This window comes from Pezoporus occidentalis, unplaced genomic scaffold (genome assembly GCF_034315485.1).
Source record: "Pezoporus occidentalis ecotype Australia unplaced genomic scaffold, CSIRO_AGI_Poc_V1 ctg55, whole genome shotgun sequence".
Taxonomy (NCBI): Eukaryota; Metazoa; Chordata; class Aves; order Psittaciformes; family Psittacidae; genus Pezoporus; species Pezoporus occidentalis.
Genome location: NW_026915888.1, coordinates 785582 through 805791, shown reverse-complemented (window position 1 = coordinate 805791; position 20210 = coordinate 785582). Strand labels below are relative to the sequence as shown.

Below are 20210 nucleotides of genomic sequence, written 5' to 3'. Positions count from 1 at the left end.
TTTCCCATCTTGAGAGCAAGGAATCTGGATGCTTCCATTGCTCATTAGACACCCTTGTCTTAAAACATTGTATCAGAAGTTAAAATTGGTTTTAAGAGCTGCAAAATTGAAACCTCTGATCTGAAAACAAATGTTAGTATAGACTGAACATTGCAGCTTCGGTGTTGCATCATATGCATAGATATGAAGTTTTACTGTCCCAAATGCCATGTATGTAACTGTTGTGCTAAAATACAAGCCTGAAAACAGTATTTCATGTCTTCAGATTGAAGCGATTGAACTTCCAATGGATCCAAAGACCAACAAGAGGAGGGGGTTTGTCTTCATCACTTTCAAGGAAGAAGATCCAGTGAAGAAGGTTTTGGAGAAGAAATTCCATAACGTCAGTGGAAGCAAGGTAGAAACCTTGACTTGTACATTTTTGCCCAAGTATGAAGTGTAAATACCACTGCATCTGTAATCTGAAAAGGATTTTGTAGACCCCTGATCTCAAGGTACCAAAGTTATGATAAGGACCGTTTACCACAAACAGGAGTGTTTTGCCCTAACTTCAGTCACAGAGGCTATCAAGGTTCTTTGCCAGTACTTGTGGCTTTAATACTTGCTATGTTCTAGGGGCTTTTGTATGTAAAGTATCTAATTGCATTCATTAAGTACATGTGGAAAAAGTGGCTTATTTATATGTCAGTGTAGCAATATAAGCCATTTGAACAGACGTATATCTGTGCATAAAGCACTTGCTTAAATTCAAGGCTTACAGACACTAACTTTGTAAGTAGCTGTCTGAAACTGGCTCTGTTTGACATGGGAGCATAGTCTGGTGTCTTTCAGAAGTCCCCCACTGCAACCAAAACCATGTCATGTAAACCAGGTACAAGGATGCAGAGTAAACATGTTTATGGCACTTTGTACCTGGTCAGCTGGTTATGTGAACTACAGTAAATGTGGTGCGAGATGCTCTGAACAGCTGACTTCTGTGGGACTAGCTAATAGAGACTCGCGTGTCAAGCTAATAAGAGGACTAGAGGCAGATGATGCGTGCTGGCTGGAGGTGTCCCTTTTCCCTTGCTGCATGGTCAGTGACCATACATGAACTTGAAAGCCCTATTGGATCTGGTCATACTGAGGCAGTGACTTAGACTGCACTTAATGGTCTTGACACAGCACAGAATAAACTTTGGCAAACATAATGCGCTGGTAGCTGTCAAGACACACAAAAAAAGCAGCTCGTTTTCAGGACAGAAGAATGCTCATGTGCCAAGAGAGGGGAAAACACATCTGTATCTCATAACTGTGGCTTGTTTGTGTTGTAGTGATAATAGAAAGAGCAGGTTACCTTAAACTGGGGTGAAGAATTCCAAGCCAGGCATACTAGGGTGCTGCTGTCACAGGGAGTTGTTTGTTTCACAGTGGCAGTAGCTTTCATCTCAGCTGGGGCAGATTCAGGAACTAGGAAGCTGGCTGACAGTTTGAACTGCAGCTTGGGAACCTGTCTTGGAAATGTCATAATAAATCACAGAATGAGTTGGGTTGGAAAGGAACTTAAAGCTCATCCAGTTCCAACCCCCTGTCACAGGCAGGGATGCCTTCCACTAGAGCAGTTTGCTCCAAGCCCTGTCCAGCCTGGCCTTGAGCGTTGCCAGGGATGGGGCAGCCACAGCTTCTCTGGGCAACCATTCTGTGTCAAGTCTGTTCTTAGTATTTGATAAGTAATGATTTCAAGTGTTTGGTAGATGTACTGTAGTCCAGCACAGCTGCTCAGTACATATAAAGGCTGCCAGGAAAACTGTTCTTGTGCATTTCTCAGAGCCTGTTTTATTCAGTACAGCTGGGGTGGAGTGATCCAACAGTCTTAGAGGTTGTGCCAGGATAGTGGGCTTTTACAGTAGCAGTAGTAATGCTGAGGTGGCCTTGGCACCTCTTCCATGGGGGACTTGATAGAAGAGAATAGGCAGTATTAAAATACTCTGAAAGCAATGGCCTGCTTTGTGTGGCCAGTAGGACTTACCTTTCTCTTCCATGGGGAAGTTGATGGTAGGAAATAGGTGGTATGAAATACTCTGAAAGCAGTGGCCTGCTTTGACTGGCTGACAGTAACTTACCTTTGCCCAGGTGGCACAATACATCAGATGCTTCTGGGTTTGTGTTAGTCCTGCTCATGTGATGGGAAGCACAGCAAGCATACCTCCTTTGCCTCCAGGGTAATCTCTGGCTTTCCTAGCTTGTTAGGCTGGGTGCTGCTGCTATAAGAACAGCATACACACTCATCCCTGTTTCTTCTTTTCAGTGCGAGATTAAGGTAGCACAGCCAAAAGAAGTTTACCAGCAGCAACAGTTCAGTAGTGGTGGAGGAAGAGGTAGCTATGGAGGAAGAGGCAGAGGCGGAAGAGGCGGCGGTAAGTACCACACGCACTACTTTAGTATGGACACATTCTAATAAGTTGTGTGTACTAAAATGGGATTTTGTGGATGGTTTTCCCTTCTATAGCTCAAAGTCAAAATTGGAATCAAGGTTATGGCAATTACTGGAACCAGGGTTATGGGAATCAAGGATACGGCTATCAGCAAGGTTATGGTGGCTATGGAGGCTATGATTATTCAGGATATGGGTATTATGGATATGGACCAGGCTATGATTACAGTAAGTAAAGAGAACTGTATTGGGTATAAGCAAGCATAACTAATTAGCAGTTTAATGCATTTGTTCTCTTGTTCATAGGTCAAGGCAGTGCAAATTATGGGAAGACACCAAGACGTGGTGGTCATCAGAATAACTACAAGCCATATTGATCAAACTTATTCAGGTATGCAGTGGCATGGTCTCTTTTGGAAAATGACTGCATAGGTTTTGTATACAATGCTGTAGATGGATACTTCAGTTCTGTACCAAATTTAACTTTACAATAAATTTCTATGGCCTGTTAAATGTGCATCTTACTTGGAAGAGCTCCCTGGAAATGTTTTACATGTTTAATACTTAAAGATAACTAGTTGTCTAGACAGTGTGGTGTGTAAATTTCAGCCTTGCTGAAGATATTAATTAATGATTTTATTAATAGGTTAAACTGAAACTGATTTTGAGGGTCTGCTTAAAGCTGCAGCTCTGCATCTAGGGACTGCCTCTTGGAGTTAACTATGGACTCTGCATTACTCCAGTTGTACAGAATGAGATGCATCTTAGGGAACCAGTGTCACTTTCCACCTTTTTATTTTGTATTGTTTTTGTGTCATACATTTCCTGTAATGGAAGTGTTAATTTTACTGTACTTTTTGGTACCTTTTTGGAATCTAATGTATTGTAAGGTATTTTACATGTGTTCTGATTCACCATGACATGGATATTGAAGCTATCCTAGCTTTTGAAATAAAAAAGGCGTAATCTAGTGTCTTGTGCCATTCTTCAGCTTATGTATCAGTAAAATGCCAGCATCCTGTTCCCAGAACTTAGTTCATGGCAGTACCTTGACAGATGAAGAGTTGTGCTTAAATGCTTTTAATCTTAAAACTAGAAGGCTGTATTGGTAGTTGTGCTCACTTGCAGTTAAGTGGCAGCTAAAAACTGCAGTCACTTCTGCCTGGAGGTTATAGAAGAGAGCTGAGGTGGAAAGCCCCAGCTTTTGTGGAGGCTGTGCTGGCAGTTCATGCTCTAGACAAGCACAGAGGCTCAGCATAACTGTGTTTACTGTCTGCATTGTAGGCCTCTATTAGGAGGAGCCAGAAGTGTAGGTTTCAGGTAGGGCTTGAGAGTCCAGACAGCACTGCAGGAGGAAGTTGAGCTGTGCGAGCAGCTGGCTGCACTTCCTTCGTGTTCACTGCCTTGAGTCTGAGACTCCTACAAGTTCTTAATTGTATGTTATACAATAACCTGCCTTGAAAGACAGGTTAGACATTAAATTACCAATGCAAAGTCTGAGTAGCTGCAGCCTTTTTCTGTATCATAAATTGCTAAAAGAACTTCCACTAAAGTCGTGGGTAGAAAAACAACAACACATCTCTTTCAGAAAGAGATGAGTGACCAGCTCTAAATACGCTCTCCTTTTTTGACTAGTTACCACTATTTTAAGGCAATAACTATGATATGATTTGCCTCTCTGGCTGCAGAATACTCCTAATCTCAGATTTATAAGTAAGTAGCAAGTGCTGCTGCACAAAGTAAACTGCTAATAGTCAAGTAATCAATTTGATCTTTCTTTTTAAAGCTAAAACTGACAACTTTTTTTTTCCATATTTTCTATTTGAATAAATGGGAACCAGAAGTGGAATCAAACCAAGACACTAAGACAAGGCACAAACAGATGTTACTAGTGACTTTTCCAGGGTTTGTTTTTTTTTTTAAACAGGGATGCAGCTATTCCTGCAGAGACTATAATATGCTGCTCCCTGCTGGCTGTCCTTAGTAAGAAAAACTTGCCGTATAATTAAAAGGTCCTCAAGACTCTTACAAGTCTGTAAGAGTTTCCTGGTGTTAAGTGGAAATCTGGAATATGAAACAGATGAATCAGATGTTAAATCTGATGGTATGACACCTTTACAGCTGGAGTATGCAACCTAATGCCCAACTAGCAAATAAAATTGCATACAACTGAAAGAAATGAGTACAGTATTTAAAAGTATTACTGTCTTAGGATGTAAAATTGAAATGCTTTATTGCATACTTCAACTTGTTTTCTTATGAAATAAGGGGTAGCAGAGTATTTTTCTAGCAAACAGTTTGCCCTCCAATGGGGAATGTGCATAGTATCAGGCCCATACTGCTGCAGTGTATTAGCAATAGTCTGTCAGCTGACTGTTACTGTGGTGTTGTTGGAAGTATGTATGATCTCAGGTGATGCTTCCTTGGCAGGTGATGTGGCCTTAAGCAGAAATTGAGGATAGTGGTACTTAAATGCAGAGCTGGCTTTTCCTATATCCTTTGCCTGAAAAGTTTGTGACACAACATGTTAATTGCCCGGTGAAAGCAAGGGCTTGTACACAAGGTTGTTGCTTATGGCTGTAATGAGCTCTTAATTTACTAGTCTTGGAGATTTCTTGAGGACAGAGTATTTTGTAAGAACTGCTTTGGGAGCCATGGCCCTCACAGTCTGTTCCTCATGCATTTGATGTTGTGGATTTGAGTCTGAAGTTTGTGACTTAATCTGGTCACTGAGACTGTTGAATATAGTGTTGTTAGGGACCTTGTTCTGAAACTGGTTAGAGAAGCCTGGGCAGGACTGGGTGTACTGGGAGCAAGAATGGTGTTTGCGTAGGTAGCAGCAGATTTAAAGAGAGAACCCATTGGCTCATCTTCATTTGCAAAAGTCATAACCTGAAAGAGCATGAATTTAGAATATATAGTTTATAGCAGCTACTAGAAATACGTTCCTTTAGCATCACTTTTAGATACGCTGTTTTAAATAAAAGCCAATTCCACACTTCTGCCGGAGTTGAAACAAGCTCTTGCAAAATTTATTTCTCCTAAAGCTTTTACTAATAACAAGATAACTGAAAATAACAAAGTTAAAGGTAACTTATCTGGTTTAAGACATGCTAGGATGAAGGCTAAATGTGCATATAATTACAGTAGAACAGTGTTTCTTAGTAGATGATCTTGAACGTTGTTTGAAACCTATGGAAAGAAAATAAAGTTATGGGGTTTTGTTTTGGTAAAAGCATTAAATAACTTGGTCATTGCCTCATCTTGCTTACATTATATGTAAGTGTCCTGCTAGTACTGTACTTAAGAGGCTTTTTGTTTTCTTGACTTCCTGTAGAAAATAAAGACATTTTTTTTGTGCTTAGTTTAGACTGCAGACAAGTACATAAAGTCACAGGTTTCTTAAGTTAAAACTGGCACTGTTAAGTAATCTTTCTGTTTTTGAGAATAAGTAGTACCATCAGCTGTATGTCTTTCCATTAACTTGCTAAATAAAATATTAACACATTTTTCTTGTGCCTGCTATACTAATGTTATATTGAACTAAAACCACGTTTCTCCATAGCTCAGGGTCATGGCACTGAGAATCTAGTGTGGTGGTTGAGGCCACCAGTGATAACATTGATTACAATCATTACATGAGGGTACATTCTCATCTAGATACATAGAGTTTTGCTGGGCACTTGGTTTAAACACTGTTGGTTGCCTTTTAGAGTAGGTTGAAGTATTTCTACTACAATGTGTTGTTATTGAGGTGTTAACTGTGCAAATGTGTACGCTGTGCTCATGAGTGTGTGGCAGAATGAATTGCAGATAGGTGTTCTCTGTAAGCAAGCTATAGAGGGACCTCAACAGATACTAAGACCTATGAGGCTTGGAAGATTTAACAGGACTCTTGTCTTGCTGATACCCACGGTATAGGCATATTGAGTATAGGGGTAAATTGATGCTTAAGCATGAGGTAACAGCCATGTATGTGAAATGATCCTATGTAGTAGTCAGAAATGCTCAAGAGAACAGAAGGCAATACTATTTCAAGTCACATGTTAAGTAAAACAGGAGCTGTAGTATTAAAAGTACTGTTTATATTGCTCTTCATAAAGCTGTTAGCATAAGTGGAGGTTCCCAAATTGTGGCATGCAGAATGTACAGTGCTCCTGATGTCAAGGGCAGTTAAGGGGAGACTTGCTGAGAAGTAATTATGCAGCTGGAACAACTTCTGTCTAGAGACCTGAGGCACTGAGCAGCATAAAAGCTGTTTTTCATCTTGATGTGCGTGTCATTTGCATGCCAGGGGTTAAACCCAGTCACTCTTAAAGCTCCCCAGACAAGTACAGCATGCTCTGGTTGTAGGCTTTTCTGGGACATGGTGGACCTAGCTTACAAACAAGTGAGTATGAACTATGTGTGTAGAAGTGTCAGGCTGAGTTCCAGATGTGCGCAAGTCTGCTCTGTGCTTCTGGATTGCCAGAAGTACCTGCAAACTAACTTCAAGTAAAAGCATCTCCAAGGATGCTTGTTCTTGCTCTACTGCCAGTGGCAATGCTTGTGAAGTTATATGTAGGAACCTTGGCCTTTAAATAGTGAAAGATTAATATAGGTAAATACCTGCTCAGGTAGCACCAGCGGATGTTTTCTGTTGGTTCAGATCTTCTTTTTCCATAGCTGGAGAGAGAAGAAGCAATTTAGCAAACTCGTGACAGTGCAAAAACTTGTTTCTAACTTAGTTAATACTGAGTGTGCAGAAGTTGTATAAAACCACAAGTGTCAAATGCACAGAGGCAAAGCTATTTTAAAAGGCATGTGCATCTGTAGAGTGAATAATTTTGACAGAGAACTTTAAAACAGAATAATTCAGAAGTGAAGGCTACACTTGGATTGACCAAGATTAATTTTCCTGTGTGCTCAGTATCTACCATCTTGGCTATTTTAGCACCTCTGAAAAGCAGCCTCAGCATTGACTTCAAGGCAGTCCAACAGCAACACTCTGTAAGGCAGTTTTGATCTGTACTACCTGTTAGTAGCTTGTCAATTGTGTCCACAACAAATCTTGCATCCTCCTTATTGAAGCACATTGGGGGCTTGAATTTAAGCACGTTTTTTCCTGGTCCATCTGTACTCAATAGAATATATTCTTCCTTAAGTCTGGAAAGAAAATAGCAAGGAATTATGTTTGCCTTTGCATGTAGTTCAGAAAAACTCAGCATCAGCATGTGGCTGTCCAAACAATGCCCTTCTGCACTGACTGGTTTCTTTTTCAGCCAGTTGGCTATATTTTAACTATTGAGTGGCAAGATTACTTTGTTATTGTGTGCTTGCCTTGCACATGGCAGAACTACACCATTGTCCTTTGTACCTTGTTATTAGATACTCTGCTTCAGCTGTGGCCGGGGTCCTTTCTGCTTGATCCTTGATTAAGTCCACTCCAATGAATAAGCCAGAACCCCTTTAAAGGAAATAAAAATAGTCAAATCTGTGCCAAAGGAAGGGAAGTGTATGTGAACTAAAAAAGGTTCTTGTGAGCCCAGACCTTTACTGCATGAGAATTACCTGATGTTTGGGCTAGTGATAGAAAGGATATTGCTGTTTTGAAGAAATGTAGTGATACAGCACAGACTTTTATCTGCTCAGAATGGCAGTGCAGGACTTGATGTGGAGCATATTTTCCATCCAGCTCATTAATTCTGTTCTTGGTGCACTTGGAGTTCAAACAGGAAAGTGAGTTCCTTTAGCACCTAATACATCAATAAAGCAGTACTGGCCAGCAGTGGCAAAGCAGACCAGGCTTTTGATAAGCTTCAAGCTGGTTTTAATCTGATGTACAGCAGGCTGTTGGATTTTTTCTGAAAACACTGATTTAATGAATATCTTAAAACCACATCAGTTTGAGTGTGAACCAAAGAAAAAAGCAGCTAAAAACTGTAAATAAGGTGCTGATACCTGACATCACCAATGATGGGATGCTTCATTTTCTGCTCCTTGAGTAGCTCCGTTAGGAAGTTGCCTACTTCTGTGGCATGAGCCTGAAGGTGTTCCTTCTCAATCACATCTAACACAGCTAATCCAATAGCAGATGAAACAGGGTTTCCTCCAAACTGAGCTCAGGAAAGGATTGCACATAGCATGGAAAGGGAAAAAAGATGCAAGTGTCACTGAGAGTGTGGCCTCAGTGATGTATGAGCATACTGCCATTTTTAGCAGATGGAGCTAGTAAATAGAAGGCTATGTACTAGAAAGATGCAAATAATAGAAACTGAGTGATAAAGATTAATAAAAACTGCATGATTATCCCATTTTAATACTTAAGACTGCTTTAGCAAAGGAGAGTTTGGGCAACTTACTGTATTAAAATACTCAACTCCTGTGGCTGCAAATGCTTCTGCAATTTCTGTTGTTGTTGCTACGCAGGCAATAGGGTGCCCATTTCCTATTGGTTTCCCCATAGTGACAATATCAGGTACAAAGTCTTCTCCCTGCAGCTGGAATGCCCAAAAGTGCTTGCCAACCCTGCCAAAGCCAACTTGAATTTCGTCAGCAATAAATATACCTCCTGCCTTGCGTACATGCCTGTAACATAAGAGATTTTATTGTCTCTTACAGCAAACAGAACATAGTATTTGCTGTTTAAAAACATGCAGACAGCATCACTTTGCAAACTTATAAGGAAACAAACTTGTACAGGCCTGTAATCTATATTATGTATTTAAAAGCAGATCGTTGCCATACAAAGTTTACTTTCTAACGTGAAGGCACAGACCATTTCCTGCCTATCAAGCTGTATGCTACAGCAGGCAGAGAAATTCTCTTATCTATAGTTCACAAGTACGTTAAATTTAAAAGATAATGAATGACCACTTACTCTGCAGCCTTCTGAAAATACCCTGCTGGTGGAATGATTTGACCACCCACACTTGGCAGAGACTCGGCAAAAAATGCAGCAATCTGAAATGAGAAGTAGCATGGCTGCAATACAGAAAGTTGTGGAAACTGTGTTAACAGCAAGCTCTTTGGCATTCGATGGTTCTTGCATTATTATGTGATCTTTCCTCTTTGACAAGTCTGTGCCACTTGGCTCAATAATCCTGAATGGCATTGGCAGGCAGCTGTGCTCAGTTCTAAGGCAAGACAAATGGTTATGGAAATCACTTCTTACCTTTCTGCCTCTCTTCTGTGCTTGCTCAATAATATTTTTCACTTCATTAGCATAGGCTGTTACTGAATCTTCATGGTCTTCTCTGTAAAGTCCTCTATATGTGTCTGGAACAGGAGCCTGTGCAAAGGAACAGTATCCTATATTCAGTATATTGTAAATAAGACTTCATTAAATTGACAAGTAGTTGGTAATTATATAGCGTGAAGTACATACCACGTGGACCCATTCCTTCTGTCCTTCTAGATTTCTGAATTTATATGGGCTTATGTCAATCAGGGATGTCAGATGTCCATGGTAAGCACTTAAAAAACAATTAGCAGAACTAAAGAGTAATTTCCTCAATATCAAAATGATTTTTAGGACTAGCATTCCTGATAGCTCAAGAGTAGCTAGGCCCTCAGTTGGTGGGAGTACAATCACTTAAGATCAGAACAGCTCTGCAGTTTCTATCAGTAAGCTTTAGTACGAGTTGGATTTCTTTGTGTACTGAATACAAGGGATGCAGAGGCACAGTACCCCTTAGCAATGGTCTGCCTGGACCAGTGACTAGAATCACGCCAGTGTTATGTCATAAGCACGATTGCAGGACTGGAAGGGACATGTCTGTCCTACTTCTGAGTATCCTCCAAGGGTAGAGTTTCCAGTGTCCCTTTGCATTCTGTTCTCATGTTTGACTACCTTCATTGTAAAGGATTTTGTTCCACTGTCTCATTAGAGTGCCTTCAGATATCAACTTATATCAGTTGTTTGTTGTTTTTTTTTTCTGTCACCATGTGTCTTCAGGTCTGGCTCCATTTTTCCGCTCCTTCTCACTAGGGAGTTGTAGCAGCAGTAAGATTTCTCTCTAAACATCTCCTGCAGCTGCACAAACCCTATTTTCTTAACCTCTCAAGCCTATGGCTCCCTATCCATTGTGGCAGGCCACTGCTGGCCACCTTCCAGTATGTCAGTGTCTGTTGTGGACTGGAGAACCCAACCTCAGGGCTCATCTTGCAGATACTGAACAGAGAGGAAAATTACATCCCTTAACTTCCTGGTGACAGTCTCCCTACTACAGGAGGTTTCAGAAATGCTGTGACCACAGAACAAAACCGAGCCTTGTACCCCGCAGATAGATAAAACTGTCAATATACTTACTGGTCTAAAACTATAACATCCTCATGTTTTGTGTACTGTCGTGCCAGTCTTAGGGCAAGATCATTGGCTTCAGATCTATAATTGAAAAAGTCAGTAAGTGTCTTACTGTGGATGTCTGAGTTTGGAAATTCTGCCCCCCCCCCCAGTGCTGTTTGTGTCTGCAAAGAACAGAACTCTATGCATGTTGCTCACAGATCCTAGTAGTCAGCACTAATTAGACAGGACTGTTCACCTGAACAGAATCCATCTTAAAAAGCTACAGTACAGAAACTATGGAAAAAGAGTTGTTTTAGCTGTAGGTTGCTTAGGAATATCTGCCCCCCAGCAGAAATATGCATTGCTACTAGAAGTAATTTCCAGTTCAGAAGACAAGTCAGACCAGAAGGTAACATAGTAAACATTTACATTATAAGGCATTGGGGTTATAAAACACTAAATAGAATAAAACCCTTCTGAAATGAAGCACTAGTTTAGTTTCCTGATTGATAGAGAGCTTACTAAATGTAATCTTTAGAGTGACCAACATTCTAAAAAGGACCAACCACAGTTTTCTGCAGACACAAACCCCCCCCAAAATGGCTTTTGTCAGCATCTAGTCATCCATACCAGATAGTGCAATTGGCTGTTGATAAGTGAGTGTTGTACTTGTCTATATACACCTGGGGAGAACAAGGGACCAATTCTAACATAGCCAACTTACCCAGAATTCAGAAAATAGAAGGTGCATAACTTCCCAGGCAGTGTTTTTGAAAGCCTCTCTGCATAATTGACCAAGTTGTCATGAAGGTAACGGGAATTGGTATTTAACAGTTGACTTTGTTCATGGGCTGCTTTCACTACAGCAGGGTGACAGTGTCCAACTGCAAGAGAGCGTGTTAGAATGGCTTGAGACTTATTCTGTGTCACCCATGATATTCAGTCCCATGTTAACTTAATGCTTGTATTTCTCTAATAGTACAGAGGTATCAGTGAGGCATTAATAATGCTGTCAGCAGAAGCCAGTGTTGGCACACCTTGTAAGCTTCCTCTAAAAGGCTTTTTCCACCCCCTCGAAATGTTTGAAGTTGCCGGATACTGTACTTTAAGGGTTGTAGTTGATACTGGAAATTGATACACTGGAACAAATAGTGTCTAATTTTGATACTTGGATCTAGGCAGTTACATGATGTGTAGGGGTTTGGGAATGTGTAGTAGGTGAGCTTTACCATCAAAGGATTATTAGCCCTGCTATGGCGTTAGTGACAACACTGACCCATTGGCTAGTTCAAATACAATAGCGAAGTAGCAGCTACTTCCTAATGCATGATTAAGGTACCACACTGAGCAGTGGTCCTGTGACTGTTTGCTTAGCAGTAACTTAACCCAACAGAATGTCAAGCTGTTTGTTAGCTTTACTTTTGCTTTGCTTGCGCTTTCATGGAAAAACGCTGTAACTTTTGGCCAAGCACGTCTCTAGGAAGACAGAACAGGAAGTGAGTCTGGAAAGCACATTCACACACTCAGAAAGTCAAATGTGAGCTGTGATTTCCCAGACTATAGGCTCTGGAAAGGTTTCTCCCACTTTTCCTATTTAAACAAACCTTCCCCCAACACAGTGCTTGGTAAAAAGTACTGATTGTTCCTTGTTGTGCTTAGAAAAACGTGGCATTAAATAACATGACTTTGAACTTACCATGAGCAACGTTGTTGATGCAGTCAAGGTATTGTCTTCCATTCTCATCATACATATACTGGCCTTTTGCCTTGACGATCTTCACAGGATCGTTAGAGAAGAACAGCTTGCAGGAAGAGCTGTGGCATCAGAAAGGAAAATAAATCTTAGTGAAGTCCAGAAGTTGCATAGTTTATTCCACTGGTAATATCTGCAGTTCAGTCAGTTAATGAAGGGAGAGACGTTGCCCCAGTTTGCCATCCTGATTCTGGCTCCTGAAGTTACATTGTGTTAGAATCACAGGGAAAAACATGCTCCAGAACTGAAAAACCTTCACTAGGAATTTAGCCACAGCATTTGGCACCTACCTCTGTAGTTCTATCCAGTCTTAACTGTGGTTCCTTGTGGTCTGTGCTGTTTGCCCTTCATGTCTTGAAACCTTTGTTGGTGTCTCTTACCTTGTGATTGTTTATTATGTACTTGCCCAGGTCCTGATTTCTGGGTAGTGTGTTGCTGAGATTGTTGCATCTGTATAAAGCTTCACTAACCTTAGCTGAAACCTTGGGTGATTTTATAAGGTTGGGTCTGTTCAGTGTGTGTTTGTTTTGTTTCACTTCTTAAATAAGTTGCCAACCAAAATTGAACCAGGTATCTGCGTGAGTTGCAGAGATTTGACTCTTAAGGAGCAATGTCAAATGTTCGTGCTTTGTTTAGTAAAAGATTGCTTATACAAAAATACAATAATTTGACCATAAATACAAAATCATGTTCAAATGAACACCAAAAGACAAGGATAAAATGAGAAACTGCTTCCCTGTCCCTCCTGTACAGGAATTCCTGTGCTTTTTGTGTGAGCTGGCAGTGGAATGGTGAAACAGTTGGGTTTCTGTGAGCTTGTCCTGACTGTTGAGCAGACACTAAGGAAGCACGTAGAGAGGCTGGGGCTTTGTTCCTGGTGTCGGGGCAAATCGGTGAGAAGATGAAATACACGGAGCGGTCTTCTTCAGGTTTTTGCAACTGGCACAATTCTAATTTAAGCATTAACTTGCAGCCCAACTCTTGGATTTATAAAATACATAGAGATTAAAATAGCCTCGGTTTGGAATGCGTAAAGCGCAATGTGAATGCATTCTCAGTTACATACAACAGTTTTACAGCCGCTCCTGGTAGCAACAACTAAATTCTTGAGGTCAGCTGAAGCAATATAAGCAATTAGAAGCTTGGAATAGAGTCTTAGTGCTTCATTCCATCACACTGGGCAGACACGTTGTTAATGTGTCACGGTTCTGGGGTAATAGAAAGTTTTCTGGAGTCCAGGGTGTAGCGCTGGGGAGGTTCAGGCCCATGTCTGCTCCCAGGAGCTGCTTTCTCAGCAGGTTAATGTTTAACCGGGCACGTTAGATACCCCACCAGTGCTCCCCTTCAGTTCTTAACCCCTCCTCCCTAAGAAGCGCTAATCGCTGTTAATCACACCAGTACCATCAGCCTTTGCACGCTAACAGCGCCATGCTGCTGGGTTAACCCTAACCGGAGCTCGGTCGTTTCACCCCCCGGTGGGCTCGGAGCAGCCGTGCTCGCCGCCGCCGTGCGGAGGGCCGGGAGCAGCGGACCGCGCCGAGCCCTGCAGCCCCGTCAGGCGGCGGAGCCGCGCTGCCCCCGGCAGCACTTACCCGATGAGCCGCCGCCGCAGGGCCAGGGTCTCGTCCCGGGAGCGCGGCTCCGGCCTCATGACCGCGATTGGGGGCCTCGGCGGGGCCCGGCCCGGAGCGGAGCCGCCTCCCCCGGCGGGGTCCGGGCTGGGGCGGAGCTCGGCCCGCCCCGCGGCGCCCCCTGCGGGCCGCGCCAAGCGCTGCCGCGGCAGGGCGTCAGTGCAGCGCCCTTATCGCAGCTGCCAGCCCAGCCGCGCCCCGGGGCAGGCTGATTGCGCAGGGAGGAGAGCAGGGGCTCGGGAACTCACCGGGCGCTGAGGCTCCGCCGGCTGCACTGCTGTACGCTTATAGCATCAGGAGCGGTGACTTCGCCTCCGAGGTGCCACAGCACAAACAGGGGAGAAGCTGCAACGGCTGCAGTCCTGCAAGGCGGCTTGTGTAGAAACTGGACCCACAGGGGGTTTGTTGCACCACCGGGTGGTGATTGTGCAGCCCCAGCTTCCAAGCACCTCAGAGGAAGTAACATTTCTCTGGGCTCTTAAGGATCATGATTACAGCTATATCATTATCATTCTGTATTTCTAGGTAGAGAATGTTAAGTTTCTTTTGCAGTTGAAAATAATTTGAGGCAGTAGCTGAGGTGTTACAGCTGTAGTACTTTTTCAACACCTACTTGTGTTGAAGTAAACTCGGTAAAAGTGAAACCAAATCATTGGCAGTGTTGTAGAATCATAGAATAGTTTGGGTTGGAAATGACCTTAAGATTATCAAGTTCCAGCCCCTCTGCCATGGATAGGGACACCTTTACACACTAAACCATGCCACCCATGTACCCTGTGACATGCAGGTAAGACTTGACTGACTAAGAGCCAATCCTAGGACAGGCAGTAGTTAGGATTAAAAGAGGAAACGCTATCATAAGATTAATCATTTCCCTGATCCTGTTTGTTTGGGAAATAGGAATAAAGATAAAGAACCAGAAATGACATTCTGGGATGGGTTGAGTCCTCTGCCACTCAGGGTCTTGTATCCCATAACTGAGTTTATAAACTTAACAAGCTCCATTTTAAAAGATGCCGGATTTCTTTTTTCCTGCCAAGTACATGTTCACATTCTTTTGTTTTAAACTGACAACATCTGTTAACAAGAGTCCAGAAAATGGAGCAAACCCTTTAAAACGACACACTTGGCAGACTGTGTTGCTGACTAAGCATAGCCACCAGTAATTATCTCTAGTTGCAGCTATTTGATAAACACAGGAGCAATTTAAACTTAGTGTAATATGGAAAACCCAGACCCAAATTGCTGGGCATTTAAAGTTAGATTGAACTTAGGAAGTCAAACAGTCTGTGCTTAAAAGTCGGGTTGCAAGTCACAAAAGACAGTGGAGCAAGAGTTAAGAATGACTGTTAATCTTTATTTGAACTCTTGTCTGGTTAAGATACTTATTAGCTATTTATAATAACAACCTGAACATTTACAGTTTGGGAAGTGTACTCTTGGTTACAAATGCAGAGTTCATTGTACATATTCACACAACTGGAAAAGCAATCTGTACAGAGAGACCATTCTTTAAAACCTAGTCTTTGCTTTTATTACAGAAAGCACAAGGAAAACATTTTTGGAGGTCTCAAGCTAATTCATGTACTGTCCATTACAGCTTTAAACTAGAAATACACAATGCAGTACTAATTAATACCATTTTAACATGTTAAAACAATGGCTAAGAAATACTGTTGCTAATGCCTTCATTTTTAAAGTAGTTGTTCCCCAAAGAAATGAGTAAATAGAATACTTCTCATGGCACATAACATGATAAAAGAATCACAGGAGAGTTTGCAAATAGAGATGTTAAGTACATTTTCTGTATTCTTAATATCTATATATATTTTTTCTTTTAAAGGTGATACGTTTTACAGAGATTTAGTCAGCTTTGTGTAAAATACCATGTAAATAACATTCAAAACAAAACCACACAAGGTGTCCAAACTGCACACACACAAATAGCCCTTTCTCCTCTGAACAGCCTTACTGGAGTGATGCAACCACTCCTATAAATAAGGGACACTTGCATAACATGGTAGAGGATTAAGCCCTATCAGCATCATTTCAAAACAAATATAGATAAAAGCACACATTGCATGTATTTCTCTAAGCTGTATACAAACAAGTAAGATTTTCATTTAGATTTTAGATACCAGCAGGTACAGTTTCATTATGTTGATACAGAAATGCTAGTTTTAAAACATCCAAAGGAATTTAATGCAGCAGAACAAATGATTGTCAGGTTTGACTGCAGTGTTTTGTGCTGAACATTCATCATACTGGGTGTTTTTTATAAGATACAAGAAAAGAACCCCAAACAGTAACACAAAAAGTTGCTAGGTTATTAAATGATCCATAAAGCTTCACTCTCTCTATGGAACTAACCAGCAAACACAAGAGGACTACAACCCTCATTCTAGCTGATGGCAGCTTACTACTGCTCCTGCCTAATTTGGCAGTTCAGTGGGTAATGCGGGTGCTTTGCAAAAGCAGGTCCTAGTTAACATAGATGCAGAAATGCAAGTTTGATGTGCCCTCCTCACCGATATGTAATGAATTCATGTAAAATGCACTTTCCAAAGTGAAGCATACAACACAGTGCTTAACAGCATATAAAAATCCAGCAAGTGGTATTAGTATCATTTACAGATACTTGGGACATCTCCATTGTAACTTTCTGTTCATTACTCTCTACATTCCATAAGGAATCCCACACTGACACACAAGTCAACTGCCTGTTCCACAAAGCCACACAACTATGAAGCAACTTCTACAGAATTCAGTGAACAGGGACAGATTGTTGTCCCGAGATGTAGGAAAACCACAAATGTTCATAATGCATTTCTTACTCCACTCTGTTGTCAGTAACACCACTTCTTATGCATTGAAAACTCATGTTTCCCAGCTTTCCTGTGGTTTTTCCCCCAGGCTCTCTATAGCACTATAGAGTCACACAATCTATTAAAGTCCTTCTTCCATTCTTTTCTAAGTGACAGGTTTTCAGCACTTACTTTAGCTGCAGATTACACAACAGACATGTCTTTTTGTTGTGCCTTCTAATGATACCGCAGCCATATGGAAAAGTTGCAGCAGTTCACCTGGGGACGTGACAGTAGTAGGAAGTAATTTTTAGCTGAAAATATGAGTATTAATAAAGGAAAATGAAGTTTAGGAAATGGATTTTTTGCTCACTGGTTTGCTTCAGCCTGCAATAGGTTCCTCAGAGTGAAGCTGTGAGGTATTTCAAACTGTGTTAATTACAGGATTACAGTGAGGGACACAATTAAAAGGCAGGTAAATGACAGACTGGACTGTCCTGTAAGGTCAGTCAGTATAGAGATTGCCTTGGCAGGTTAAAGTGTCTCAGGCCTCTTGACATATATCCAGATACTTCACCCCTCGCTGGAAAAGCTTCCTGGTTAAACAACTGAAGGGTTGGCTGTGCTACTGAGTATGTCAGCAGATACTTAACAGGTGAAACTTTGGAGCTTCAAATGAACTGAAGCAATACTGAGGTTTTTATGCCACCTTTGGACACCTATTGAGGATGCTCCTTGGTGCGTTAGTGTGAGTTGGAACCAAATTCACTGATTTGAATTCAGCCAGATGCCTACAGTGTTTGTTCAGGATAAGTGGTTTGGGGACACATCAATGTTTATATTTTTATCATTTGTTATTATATTTTTGCATATCTTAAATATAAATCTGTTTTCTTTAAAGAACATAATTCAGAGCTTCCATACTCTGAAATGTAAAAGTGGAAACTTGACAGGTAACCTACTACAGACAGCTTTTATTTGTATAACACTTGTTACTGCAACAGTGGCGCTAAGAAAACCCCAAAGACATGAGAGTATGATGGTATTTCCCAAGAAAGAAATACCAGATTTAGAAAAATAGATTAAAGTTTCTATCTGTGCACTCCTGTTTTACAGATGCCTTTTCAAACCATGTAGTTCTGCAAAAGGTGTGTCCACCCCTGTGTGCGCTTTCCATTAAGGGACAGTGTCACAACATTAAATCTGCATTAAATTTGTCCTGTAGTGTAAAATGTGTTTGTCTCTTAAAAGAAGATCTCCTGCAGAGGGCAGCATTAAATCAGTATTCAGTGGCCAGGAAACCTAAGCTCTAACTCTCCTTTATGATGCATATTAAATGTACAGGCTAATAAGGCACAGTTACATTGGCCAAGGATGGTTATTTACCCTTATGATAAAGCTGGAAATTTCTTACTATTATAATTAATATTATAATTATATCTTACTATTTTAATTAAGCTATGCATTATGGATGGGTGAGTTCTTAATTGTGGCCCAAGAGTCTGCTGTGTTTTGCTGACTGCAGAACCGTATGCTACATATAAAAATTCATGGGTTCACTCTGAGCTGTGGGCTGGTGCGATAGTAAACACTGCAGACTGAAATCTCTGCTGGTGTAAATCTAGTTCACTGCTGCAGCCAACACATTTGTGCTTGGTTACAGCAGCTGAAATGGGACACTGAGCTTTGCACATGGGAGGAGAGAAGAAAGGAGGCAAACTAGAACACAGGCTTTCTGGTGTGAAAGCCTTGGTCATCACAAACAGGCTTCCTGGGTTGTGGGTTGTTCTGACAACCTCCAAACCACGGGTAATGAATGACCTGTGTCATTCTCCATGGATTGGTTTTTTGTCATGGGTTGATAGCATGTCTTCAACTGCTGAAACCTCAGATGTGTTTTCACTGCTTTGCTCAAGGATTTTATATGCTGAGTTACATAAAAATTGAAAGTCTGTAATGATGAAATTACAGAAGACAAAAGCTCCCCATAATATTGGCTTCCTAAAAAGAAAACGCATCAGGAAGTCTCTTATCATTAGAAGAAACAGTCTTATTTTTAAAAACACGAGAAAAATCCATTTGGAAATAAATTCATCACCATCATATATACAGCAGGTGTAGAAGCAGTGTGTGCAAAACAGGCAGCACCCCCAGAGAATAAAACAAAGCATATGCCAATGTCTTGTTTTTTAACTAAAATCCCTATACATTAAGGCTTGGAAACAGGTTCAGCTTGGAGTCAAGACTGTATTTTCTCTACCACCTGTTTCATAGCCCAGAGAAATATTCCTGAACTCCCTGGCCAAGTGCACCATTCAGCTGCAGATCTCTCCAGGCCAGATCAAGCTGCCAGCACATTTTCAGCACTGAAGTTACAGACATGGGGGTTATTTTCCCATGTTCCCTTTCCCACAAAAGCTTTCAGGAGCATTCCCAAAGCTGACACTTGGGAGCAGCATCACCTCTCCCGCAGCACCTGGACCAGCCAGTAGCAGCTCTGGTGTTAGTCACGTAATGCATTTGCCATGTACACAGAGCTTTGCAGATGAAAACCTTTTTGGAGGTTTCAAGTGAGATCTTGTGCCCTCAGGATTCAGTTTGGGAACTCTGCTTCCAAAATTGATTAGACTACAGGATGTTAGAATGTTGGTAGTAACTGGAATGATGGTTGTTAGCTACAGTTTTAAATAGGACAAGCCTTAGAGAAAGCTGCTTGCCCTCTGTCCCTGGGCACAGGCAGACATGGTTATCCTTAACATAACAGCAACCACTGTGCTTTCATGGTCAGTTAAACTAGACTGAGGAATTTGGGTTTGTAAACTAGAAAACAAAGATAAAACACCAATTTGACTGGTCTTTAGATTCCCCCAGGATCATCAGGTGTGTTAACTAAAACGTCTATTGTTATGAAGGTAACATATACTTTATCTTTGTCACTAAATCAATTGCTCAGTCTCAGACTGACCTATATTTCACAAGCATTATTAGCAGCCTCCCTATCATCTTTACTGCTGCTGACATCTAGTGGCAACACTCGGCTCTATTTCTGAATTCCTGTAAAACAAGCTATTCTTTCAAACCAGAGCAGGGGGAATAAAGGTTTCCTGGGGGGAAAAAACGCTTTTAAGAGGCTGAGATAATCACTGAGTGTGACTGAGCCTGCCAGTACTACCTACAAGTAAAATTTATCTTCGTGAGCTATTTGCAAACTCAAAAGTATTCAACAAGACCCACATAAACATTTTCATATGGAAGGAAAAAAAGCAATCAACTGATCTGGCGTGGATTTGCTGAGCAAAGCACATCTTTTTTTAACTCTTCCCAGTAAGATCATGACTGAACA

At 41.3% G+C, this 20210-nt stretch overlaps 2 protein-coding genes across 11 annotated transcripts in view; one reads left to right on the top strand and one right to left on the bottom strand.

The window, feature by feature from the left end:
• Positions 1-20210, top strand: part of HNRNPAB (heterogeneous nuclear ribonucleoprotein A/B) — a 30446-nt gene that overhangs the window by 4500 nt on the left and 5736 nt on the right. The window contains exons 5-9 of one of the 7 annotated variants that reach the window (XM_062638013.1): positions 266-397; positions 2288-2396; positions 2489-2641; positions 2720-2804; positions 16346-17752. In XM_062638013.1, the coding sequence (XP_062493997.1) occupies positions 266-397; positions 2288-2396; positions 2489-2641; positions 2720-2790 (465 nt within the window). In that variant the 3' untranslated portion in view covers positions 2791-2804; positions 16346-17752. Of the gene's footprint in view, positions 1-265; positions 398-2287; positions 2397-2488; positions 2642-2719; positions 2927-3059; positions 3385-16345; positions 17753-20210 lie in introns of those variants that run through there. The other 6 variants (XM_062638012.1, XM_062638010.1, XM_062638017.1 and 3 more) reach the window with 6 other exon arrangements.
• PHYKPL (5-phosphohydroxy-L-lysine phospho-lyase) lies at positions 5421-14185 on the bottom strand. Of its 4 annotated transcripts, none has more exons than XM_062638001.1 (13): positions 14025-14185; positions 12376-12494; positions 11404-11563; positions 10704-10778; positions 9780-9888; positions 9567-9683; positions 9273-9355; positions 8755-8980; positions 8354-8508; positions 7770-7859; positions 7428-7558; positions 7022-7078; positions 5421-5605 (listed from the first exon to the last, which is right to left on the bottom strand). In XM_062638001.1, the coding sequence occupies exons 1-12, from the start codon at positions 14081-14083 to the stop codon at positions 7026-7028; spliced, it is 1377 nt and encodes a 458-aa protein (XP_062493985.1). In that variant the 5' UTR covers positions 14084-14185; the 3' UTR covers positions 5421-5605; positions 7022-7025. The 4 variants fall into 4 exon arrangements, with proteins under 4 accessions (XP_062493985.1, XP_062493987.1, XP_062493983.1 ...); XM_062638003.1 differs by having other exon boundaries at positions 9780-9867; XM_062637999.1 differs by lacking the exons at positions 5421-5605; positions 7022-7078 and having other exon boundaries at positions 7094-7558.

Bases quoted from the DNA above. Each gene is read 5' to 3' on its own strand.
- PHYKPL (XM_062637999.1), bottom strand. From the start codon at position 14,083: ATGAGGCCGGAGCCGCGCTCCCGGGACGAGACCCTGGCCCTGCGGCGG. The intron at 10,779-11,403 runs GTAAGTTGGCTA...TTTCAATTATAG, and splicing joins TTCTATTTTCTGAATTCTGG to ATCTGAAGCCAATGATCTTG. The intron at 8,509-8,754 runs GTAAGTTGCCCA...TCCTGAGCTCAG, and splicing joins GAGTTGAGTATTTTAATACA to TTTGGAGGAAACCCTGTTTC.